At 40.9% G+C, this 11,416-nt stretch overlaps 1 protein-coding gene across 1 annotated transcript in view; it reads right to left on the bottom strand.

Annotated features, from left to right (window-relative positions):
* The window catches only part of dera (deoxyribose-phosphate aldolase (putative)), a 32,709-nt gene that overhangs the window by 11,185 nt on the left and 10,108 nt on the right, over positions 1-11,416 (bottom strand). The window contains exons 3-6 of the mRNA XM_078553572.1: positions 8,986-9,133; positions 7,560-7,655; positions 6,526-6,660; positions 5,333-5,461 (exon numbers count right to left, since the gene is read on the bottom strand). Of these exons, the coding sequence (XP_078409698.1) occupies positions 5,333-5,461; positions 6,526-6,660; positions 7,560-7,655; positions 8,986-9,133 (508 nt within the window). The remainder of the gene's footprint in view (positions 1-5,332; positions 5,462-6,525; positions 6,661-7,559; positions 7,656-8,985; positions 9,134-11,416) is intronic.

Genomic DNA, 11,416 nt, shown 5'->3' with positions numbered 1-11,416 from the left:
GCATGGAAGATGATGAGGGTTTCAGCAAGTGAGCAGAAACAAAGGCAGAGTCAGGCCCAGTAGTGGACGTGGCGGTCTTAGTAATGGCATGGATGTGGTCAGAAGCTCATTTCTGGGTCAAGGGCAATACCAAGGTTGTAAGAAATCTGGTTCAGTTTCCAGGGAAAGAGATGGAGTCGGTGGCTATGGAACACAGCTTGTGCCGGAGCAGCTTCGGCCTTCCAAATATTTAGTTGGGGGACTTTTCTGCTTATCCAGTGCTGGGCGTGTGCAAGAAGTCTGATGATTTAAAGATACTGGAAGCTTCAAGAGGTGGCGGTACGGTCGAGCTGGGCATTGTCAGTGTACACATGGAACCTGACATTGTTTTTCAGGTGATGTTACAGTGGAACAGCATGTTGATGAAAACTATGAGGGCCAAGGATAGATCCTTGGAGGACACCAGAAGTTAACTGTGCAGGAGTAGGAAGAGAAGCCATTGATGCCAATTCACTGGCTACAATTAGACAGATAAGAATGGACCAGGCAAGTGCAGTCCCATGCAGCTCGATGACAGTGGAGAGGTGTCAGATGGTGTGGTCAACTATGTCAAAGGCTTCAGGCAGGTCAAGAAAGGATAAGGAGGGGTAGCTTACCTTTGTCACCGTCACATAGGATGTTATTTGTGACTTGGTTAAGAACTATTTTGGCACAGTGACAGGGGTGTAAACCTCAGGCATTCAAATACAGAGATCTGGGAAAGATGAGCATGGATTTGGGAGGCAACATGTTCAAGGACTTGAGGGGGAAGGGGCTACCAATAAGATTTCACATCTGCATATGTAAGTGATTACACTTCAAATAATATTGGGAGGTGTTATAGAAATCCACATTTTGTTCATCTGCCATTTAAATATATACAAAATATACATGGTATTATATTCACGACAATGAATTAATTATCTCCTCCCTAATCTTGTCCTTGTCACCCTTATATGAAAATGTAGTCTACAGAAGCAGTAAATGCCAGTGGGCAACTGGGAACACATTGTTCATACATCCCCAATGCATGTAACTCTTCCTCTGTACTACAGAAAAAGTTCCAAAAATTCCCTCCCTCTAAAAAATATACATTTGTAACTTTCTCTCCCCCCCCATTGCTCCTTGCTCAGGAATCCATTCAATTAACTTCCAAGACACACGCACACACACTTCATAAAACCTTGACTCAACAGTAGGTAATTTACAATATTAGTGACATTGAAGAGTCTGGACTGTTTATGCATTTAAAAAATTAGCCATTCAAATGATGTTTTGCCTTTTTCATATAAAAGATATTATGTTGCAACTTCATTGCTGTTATAACTAAAATCAAATTTGGGGGAGGAAGAGACAAGAAAAGGTCAGTAGATCACAGGAATGCTCATCAAGAAATCACGGAGACACATGCCATTATTTGTCTGCCAACTTTTGGGCAGAAAAATCTAGGGATGAACTCTCCATGTCTCCTGATGGGCATACGTGTAGTCCTAAAATCAGCCCTGCACTGTTATACTATTAGTGAGCCAATCGTGTTCAACAAACATCACAATGGATGCAGAGAAATGGGGTAACCGAGCAAAGATAGCATTGTGGTTAAAACGGTTGCATTCTCTAGTTATTGGCTCACCAAACGGTTTTTACTTAGCTTGTCAAAACCCCTCAATTTTGAGCACATTTCCTTCGCCTTAGGAACAACTGGAATGCTTATCCAAAAAAAAAGTTTCATTAAAATAACTCCTAACTATCCAACCAGCTAAAACCCTACAGTACTTAGAGAAAATGCATTTATGCTAACAATGGACAATTTTTTAAGAATTATAAAGTAAAAATGGCATGGAGAGGTACAGGAGGGGCTTTCTAATATCAGAGCTGAAGAGAAACTGGAGTACGAGGGAGTTTTTTCACTAGAATAGGGGATATGAGGGCGGCTCATAGAAATGTTCAAAATTTTGAGGGTTTTGAACAAGCTAAATAAAAACTATTTCCACTTGTTTGTGAGTCAGTAACTGGAGGGTAAAAATTTGAGAAATGAAGAACAAGGTTAGTGTTTAAGAAAGTTTATTATGCTGAAGGCTGTCAGCACATGGGATTTCAGCGTGAGCTTGTATTTATACAGCATCTTTAAAACAAAGGAACATACCAAGGCTTTTTGCCGATAGGCGTAGGGAAAGCAGATGAGGGAGAAATTAATTAGGAAGAGTGATTAGAGGTATGGTTGAGAATATTGAATTTGAAAAGGTTTTTTTTAAAAAGGTTGAGGTGGGGGATTTCCAGTGAATAAAACAGAAGCAGCTGATGGATCTGCTGTCAACAGCAAGGCAAAGAGAGGAGATTCAGCATTCTGCAGGGCATGTGGATTTTAAAATCACACCTGCCCTCCACAATATCACAGACCTTTGTTCTTATCCACACTCCCCCTGCTCCCTCACCCATTTCCCGTGTCTCTGTACTTGCTTATAAACTGTTAAAATCTCTAAATTCTTCCAGTTCAGACCAGACCATTGACCTGAAACTTTAACTGTTTCTCTCTCCACAGATACCCACTAGGAGTTTTTGTTTTTATTTCAGTTTCCAGCAATCCACAGTACTTAGCTTTTGTTTAAACGCAATGTATTGGGGGAAGAAGAGCTAGTGTAGATTAGCAAGGATGGGGCTGAGAAATCAGTCAGTCTGAGTATGGGACAGAATATAAATAGCAGAATTTTGGACAAGTTGACATGTATCCAGACTACCGTCTTACCCTCCTCAGTGTTTGAATGGTCAAGTCTGATGATGCCAAAGACGGGGGTTTCAGCAGCGGACGCAATGAGCTAGGCAATATTGCAGCGATGGATTAACTATTGTCGATGATGGATGGAACACGAGGTTTGAAGCTCACTTCAGGTTCAAACAGAATGACAAGATTGCTAGCAATTTGGATCAGCAGTTTGCATGTTTGGAGAGGTGCCATTATTTTTCTCCTAAAAGAAATGGTGGAAGTAGAATGCCTAAAAGCTTTTTAAAAGGGAAGTGGATAAATACGAAGAAGAAAAGAAAATGATATGCAGAAGAGGCATGGATTGAGACTAAGGCAATACTTCATTCAGAGTGCTGGCACAGTCATGATGGGCAAAATGGCCTCCTCCCATGCTCTACATTTCTATGATTCTACATTGAGCTGTACCTGAAGTGTACACATTTTTTTTTTAAACAATCATTTCTCATCTCTTTCTTTCATGAAGTCTCACCATTCCATGGACCTTCTGAGCAGTACTAGCAGGCTTGATAACTGTTCTCAAAGCCATGCCTGGAGGTCCATAGGTGCAACATTGGGTTACCGTCCCTCAGGTTTATTGCCTTCCTTTTCTGGTATCACCAGTCCCTATTTTGGGCATTTCCCACCACTAAGGTCAAAAAGCTCACAGTATGAGGAGGTTGTATAAACCTGTGTTGCTGAGATTCAGTAGAGGTGTTAAAAATTATGAATGGTTTTGATAGAGTAAATAAGGAGAAACTATTTGTCAGTAGGTACAAGGCAGAGATTTAAGTTAACTCGAAAAAGAAATGAGGGGAATGCATTTCCCGCAATGCGTTGTTACGATCTGCTATGCACAGCCTAAAATGACACTGGAAGTAGATTCAGTGATAACTTCACAAGGGAATGGGATATACAGTTGAAAAGGAAAAAATTGCAGGGCTATGGGGAAAATTGGATGGCTCCTTCAAAGAGCCAGCACAGGCACAATGGGCTGAATGGCTACGTAACAAAACATATTGAAACTTCACCACGCTGCGTGGTCAGGCAATCATTTTAATGCTAACATTAGACAAAGCAACTCGTAAATTTCTGTGCGTTCTCCATCATCCTTTTTTAAAATTTAAATCACACCTTCCTCTGTGCAAAATGTCAGAGGCATGAGAAATCCTCCTGAGCCTCTGGCAATGCAAAGTTAGCAAGCTGCTAAGAGATGAGACCAGCCTGATAATTTTCTCTCACTTCTTGTGGAAAAGCTCTTTGTTCCACTGAAAAGTTCAGATAAGACGAGGAGCTCGTTCTCCTCACACCATCACAATCATACGATTTGCTGAAGCACGGCAGTGCACCAACAAAACAATACACTTCATCTTTTTATGAAGACTGTTGTTTGGAGAAATTTTGCTCAATGAAATGAAAACACTTGAAATAAAGTGCTGCATATGCACACAGTCGGAAAATTCTCAATGTGCTACACAAACAGTCATGCCCAGTATAGCCAATTAGCGAATGGCAGGATCACACAAACACAATAATTTGATTCTGGCACTGTTAGTTGAAGACGAGATGTTGGTCGACATAATGAGACCGTGGCCCAGATCTTCCGATCAGGATCTGAAATTCTATTACTGACCCAGGTCAAACAAAAAAAAGGCACATTTACCTTCCCCTGATTTTTCTGAGTGATCTTCTGATGGAGGATCCTGCAGAACTGACTTGGTGCAGCAAACCTCAGAGGGAGCAGCAGAGAGAATCTGTGAAGCCACGTCCCCTTTTTACGGCACTAGTTGCTGTATTCCGGTAAGTAAAGAGTTTAAACGTCCCAGAGCTTCTTTGAAAAGCTATGGAAGGAAGGCAAGTGTGTGAGGAGGTAGTGTAAGCGGATAGGGTGGGTAAGGTAAGTAGGTAAGGTGGCAGGTAGGTCAGGGTAGTCGGGTCAGGTCGGATGGTGGGGGCTAGTCAGGCCAGGTCAGGGAGGGATTGTTGGGTGGTGAGGGCTAGTCAGCTTGCCTGGGGGTTGGGGGTTGCGCGAGTGGGGTCAGTTGTATAGTTACTCAGGTATTAACTAGGTTTTTTTCTGTCTGACATTTTCTGGATAACTAGATAAGTAAGTTGGAACCGTCCAAAGTGTCCAACTCTAACTCAGAGTTGGACACTTTTTCAGAAGATGCCAGAGAGTAAGGGAATTGCCCATTGGAATTTCAAATGTCCCAGGCAATTCCCACAGAGTCCCTGCATTGGGACATCCAAGGGGTCCCAAAGCACATCTTTCAGGGTACATCCTGTCTCCGACCATCCGGAGACTGAAAGATCTGGGTCAGTGTTTTGCTCATTTCTGATTGAACCCACAGGATCTTTCATGCCCTACTTAACCACCAGAAAAGCCAGACTGGACCTAGCTGAACTTTCACCCAATAGTTGACATCTCCCCTAATGTAGCCCTCCGTCTGTACTGTACTGGAGTACCAACCTTGAATAGTGAGCTTGAACTCACCACCTTCACACTCAAAGGCAAGAGTGCTACCAACTGATCTTTATGTAAACTTTTGTAAGACTCCAAACAGAATTTAAAATTACCTGCCATCATGGCTACAAGACTAGCCTTGTAGACGTTTGTCAAGGATCCCAATTCTCCTGTTCCTAGTATGGTCTTCATGTGGGCTTCTCCACAGGCTTCATGACATTGTTCAATCTCCTTATACAGCTCTAGAAACACCATATATGTTGAGAGCTTTAAACAGCAAATTACAATTTACAAATATGACTATGCTGTTCCCATTTTTTCTCAATGTGCTTTCCCTGGTATATCAGAGGCACTTTCCCTAAAATATCATCCCTGATATCTATTCTCTGTAGGCTGCTTCCACTTTGTCCAATGTGTTATCCCTGATATACTACTCCCATTCTCCCTCTGATGTATTCCTATAGTGAAGGTGCACCCACAATCCTAATTTTTGCAGTGATTTGATACAGCTGAGTGGCTTGTTAGAGTACTTCAGATGATAGTCAAGAGTCAAACAAGTTGGTGTGGGACTGAAGTCACATATAGACTAGGCAAACTAAGGATTGCAGGTTTCCTTCCCCGGAATGAATCAGTTGGATTTTTAATGCACAGCTTCATTGTTACTTTCACTGTTCGCAGCTTTAAAAAATGAGTCAAATTCTTAAGCTGCTATGGTGGAATTTGAACTCATTAATAATCCAGGAATATAATCACTACACTACCATAACCAATGATGGGTATTTCCAAATTGGCAGGTAGATATCAGCAGGAAACCCTTTGTAGCAGAAATGACAATTAGCCCAGTAATTGAGACAGTGAAGCATCCAACAGGGCATTTATATTTTCTGTAAACACAAACTAATGCAAAACAATTCATCCTTAATTTTTCCTTTCCTGCTTTCGGGCAAGCACCTTCCCTTTGCTCTGATCAACGTCCCCAGTTGGATCAGAAATGAAGAACTTACAGAAAGCATATTTTAACAAGCGTAGCAAACACTTTTTTCTGATGCACTGTCACCAGTAGCGAGGCTCTGTGCCGACAGTGGAGGCTCAAATATCACCCTCTATCTGTTTAACAAAACAGCTTGTCTCAACGACAACTACCATTCTATATAACGGAAGCAAAAGAACCAGCTCCTTTGATAGTGCTCAGTTCAGAAGAGAATGCAGGCAGGTAGTCACAGCAGTACAAATTGCAATTTATTTTTAAACAAAACAAAAGATAATCTAAATAGTTCTCATTTGCAGACAATTGAACAGCTCTTACCTTCCCACTGGCCTTTCAGCACCAAGGTTCTGTTGATTACAATATCAATTTCTCTAGCACCTTCTTCAACTGCCAATTTTATTTCCTGCAAACGTATCGCCAGTGGTGTCTGTCCAGCAGGAAAACCAGTTGCCACTGATATATTAAAAAAATATATATTGAAACTGAATTGAGACAAAGAAATAAGTTGCATTTCTATAGTCCTCCTCGTGTACAGGAAGACAATTCACAACATTATGCAATAAAAAGCCAAAAGGGATTCCATGAAAATCAGCCAAGGGGGAAGGATAGGGTCATAAAGAAACCAGTATGGAACCAAAGTCACAATCAAAGAAGTGGTTCTACAAATATTTGGGAACTAGGTACAGAAACTAGAAAGCAAGAACACAGCTTAGTGGCTGTGGAACAGAGGACAGGAAAAGCCCTGTGTTGGAGGAATAGAGGGTGCATTCAGGCATTTATGGCAGCAGGAGATTGCTATGATATGGATGGAACCAAGCCATTCTTGATTTGAAACAAGATTAACATGCTGGGTGGATGAAGCTAGAGGAGCAGAAAGAGGATAAGGGAGAATCGATGGGTATATGGAGCTTATTGCAGGGGAAGACATAAGCTCCATATGTTTGGATGAATTAACACTTGAAGAGTTGTTGCAAGGAGGCCAGACAGCAGACCACTGAATAAATCCAGCTGAGTTAATGAAGGGCTGGATTAGGGTTTCAGTGGCAGAGGCGAGAGATATGGGTAGAGGTGAACAGCTGCACAGGAGGATGAAAAGTGCTTTGGCAACATGGATGTGGGAGAGGAAGCGGAGCAAACACCATGATTCAGTATTAAGACCAGAAACTACAAGCCTACATTTTCAAATTGTCATAATTTAACAGTGACATAGATAAAATAATACCAATCAGAAAATCTAGATCAGAGTTTGCATAAGAATTATTGCCTAAATATTTACTGAATGCATTTTTTTTTAAAAAAAGTTCAACATATTTAACTACCATCTCAAAAAAGGTTTAAAGAAACTTCAATACCTGAAGCAACAGGGATATTGCACTCTATATTCTTCAATGTTTGTACTGCATCAGACACCCGAGATGGATAAACGCACACTGCACCAGTAGTGATACCTACAAAGACAGCAGAGATCAACTATTCACTCTTTAATACTTTGAACAGGATAAAGGTGTAAACTACATATACTATAAAATTAAACCCAACAGTACCCTCATACACCACAGCCAAGACCTTATTATTTTCTGTTAAAACAGAAGTGCCCTATGAATTCTACATATTTTTAAAATCAAAACACTTTGCCACAGATATACATGGAATAGAACAGACTGCTGCCTCGCACCATGAATCCTGACATGCCAACCTTCAATGTCTGAGCATCTCAGCCCCATTTATACTTGTACTTCTTATTCCTTGGCAAGGGCGGTTTCACAGGACTAGAAGTTTGCAAAGGCTGTTTTTAAACTCTGCTGCCTCACTAATTGGATAAATCTTAAGATCAAAACACCATGATCTATTAGTATCGCCCACTCTAGAATAGCAGGAACATGGATTTAAAATTTCTATGCAATCCATAAAGACCAAAAACTTGAGCTACACTGCAATAGGAGCTCCATTTTCACACAGTTCCCACATATTTCCCTAACAGAGCTACAATTTAGGGGGTGGGGTAAAATGCTTAAAAGGTTAAAATACATGATATTCTGGAGATTGGGGCCTAAACATATGGAGATCAGGGAATGATTATGTACAGTTTTCCCTCAGGGTGTATCAGAGTCTAAGATAGGGTAGTTTGTATTTTGCAAAAGGAAGAGGTTTGAGGTCCTCAGTGGCTTATCATCATTCTAAATCTTGTCATACTTTGAATGTGTTAAAAGGAGTTTACAGCAAAGGCCTTTGCGTCTGAAGCAAACACCACAATGATCAATTGTCAGACCGTAGTATTTTTCAGCAAGAACTTCGTCGTTAGTAACATCACGATCCTTAAAATGAAAGGTCAAGTGACTATTTGGCATAAACATGTGACAAATGGCTATCACTTCACAATAAAAGGAAAAGGGATACAGTGGATACTAGACTCAGGGAATGGAAAGAGTAGAATAAATGCTCAGCTTATCAGAAGTGGCGATCTCATGTTCTACCATGCTCAATCATGATTAACGCGGGCTCCTAGGGAAAGGTGACAGAAGTCAGAGGCCAATTTCAGGAAAATTTCTAAGAAATCCTGCCCCCAAAGGCCAGCAAATCTGAGACAGCAATGGCTACTAGTGACATATGACTAGAAACATAAATTAGCCTTCATGGCCCAATTTCCTTAGAAGCCCAGAAGTGTAGGGAGCCAGAAGTAGCCATCTCCATCCACCGTTTAGGCCAAAAAGGCTTCTCAATACTTTAAAAATAACCAGTGCCTGCAGAAGGTGTTCAACATTGTTCGAGTCCCACTACCTTTATTGTCCATGTTCAGACTCTTTAGCAGGTCTTCTCTGATTGGGTGCTTGGCTTTGTAGCAAAGTCTCTGAACATTTGAAGGTGTGTCATCGCCAGATAGCGTGGTGAGGTCGATACAGGTGACAGCCTTCAACAGCCATGCAGCCTGTGAAACAACAGAAGGTAAATGGGAGGGGATAGGGATAGAGAAGAGATGACAAAGAATCAGCCTGGCATAATTTGTCAGAAGAAAGGGCACTGCGATATTCATTTTCTGCCATAAGACAGAGATTCTACATTCACAATCGTCACCAAAAGCTTTAACAGCAGGAATACAACAGTTCTGACAGCTGCACTCCAGCTCTGAATCCTGGTGCAAAAGGTTTGTCGATCAGTGTCCTTTCCCCTCTCTCTGACAAAGACAGGTACAGCATCACTGAAATATCCATATGGTTAGAGTGACATTAAGAGAACATTTTTATGCTTTTTTTTGTCTCACTCTGTACTTCATGCCATTAGCTGTGAACAGAGTATTTAAAAACATCTCAGTGGAAGCTACAGTTAGAACAATTTTTTTTCAAACAGACCCAGTGAGCTAACACATTCCAGTCCTTGAAATAGGGTGTGGATAGTGATAAAGCATTCTAGAAATTGTCCACTGGATTGAACTTTGGCCTTTTGACTAGCCTAGTTCTCCGACATCAATTTTGACCCAACTGATTACAGGGCTGAGTAAAGTGACATTGAAAGAAACTTAGTGTGTACCACAGTCACACAAGCTTATTAACATAAACCACAATAAGCCACACAAATGATTTGCACAGGCCTGTTTACAGACAGACTCATCATTACAATTCCCAGCTGAGGGAGGGGTTTGAACATAGGAATAAAAACAAAAAACTGCGGATGTTGGAAATCCAAAACAAAAACAGAAATACCTGGAAAAACTCAGCAGGTCTGGCAGCATTGGCGGAGAAGAATAAAGTTGACGTTTCGAGTCCTGATGCTTCAAACTAAAAGGATAATTGGCTAAGTAGCAGATTGCCATACAGACATAGAAACTACAGCACAGGACGCCATTTCATCCATTATGCCTGCAAGCAGCCATTTGAGCCATTATGCCTGGTCCAGTGCTAGCTTTTCAATCGAAGCTACCTGTTCCAACCCTATTTTCCTTGTCACTTCCATGTAAAATTTCACAAGTTTTAAATAGTAGAATCTAGACTTTGAAGAGCCCCATACTAATTATTACTCAGCCATACAGATTCTGCACAAGCCCAATGTTTATTTGAGATTCGCCTGAAATTTCTAAAGGTGCATCAATCTACAAAATAGTCTTCAATTGCAACTTATTTCCGTTATGGTTGGGGTTGCTTCATTTTGTTTAAAATGCTTGGGCTTCCAAGATAATTAGCAATTTGTTTCCAGATATAGTCAAAACTCACCACTAACGAGAAATAAATTGGATAGATCCTTTTCTTTTGAAGAAAACAGAGAAGTGAACACTTCCTCACTGACCAGTATTGTTGATGGTGGATATTTGGTCATAACCTATAAGCAATCCTTAAACTCTCAATGGGATTTGTTACAAATGCACTGCATTAAATACTGTGGTACACACAATTATTGTGCATCATGTTTATGGGGTGTTGAATCAATGTAAACATTTCTCAACTGCACAGCTCTTCTTCACAGCAGCACTGATTGAAGTGGCTACCATTCCAATCCTACCCCACCAAATTCCACCATTTCCTTTGACATTATGTTGGGTTATTGGTTTTCTCTTTAGGGATGGGCAATAAATGCTGGCCTAGCCAATGACGCCCACATCCCGTAAATGGAATTTTAAAAAATCAATTTGCTGATTCAGTCAAAACTTTCTATAGGAAGAGTGCGCATTGTGCGGAAATGATTGTTGTAATTTATAGCGACACCCCACAAGACAAATAGAGCACATTCCCAGAAAAAGCTCTTCAGTTTACAGCTCAGAATAAATCATGGCCTCTTGCTGTTTAATGCCAATTATTTATTACTTGAAGAAAGAACCTGCATTTATATAGCACCTTATCACATTCCCAAGGCATCTCAGAGCCCTTCAGTTTATCATATTTTGGGATTTTGCTTTTCTTTTTTATCTCCAAGCTACAGAATTCTGGGATCGAATTATGTTTAGGGGTTGTTTGCGTAAAAAAGAAAATAAATTCACAGGTTCGGAAAGAAAGGGTGCATGGCAGGATTGACTGATGAACCCTTCTCGCATCTCAAACAGGACCTCCTTTGCCATTCATGCTTGCTCAAAGGAAAGCAGGCTATCAAGCAAATACAGCCTGGACAAGAGCTCTCAGCAAGTCCAAAAAACGTTCAGCAACAGCCAGCAAACAGAATGCCGAATTGTAAAGTGAAAACAGTAGAGTGCAGATCGGAGGAAACCGTGCTCAAACCGTACGGT

Source organism: Cetorhinus maximus, chromosome 12, assembly GCF_964194155.1.
Source record: "Cetorhinus maximus chromosome 12, sCetMax3.hap1.1, whole genome shotgun sequence".
In the NCBI taxonomy this organism is placed as follows: domain Eukaryota; kingdom Metazoa; phylum Chordata; class Chondrichthyes; order Lamniformes; family Cetorhinidae; genus Cetorhinus; species Cetorhinus maximus.
Note: the sequence above shows the minus strand (reverse complement) of the source record. Positions and strands in the feature narration are given on the sequence as shown.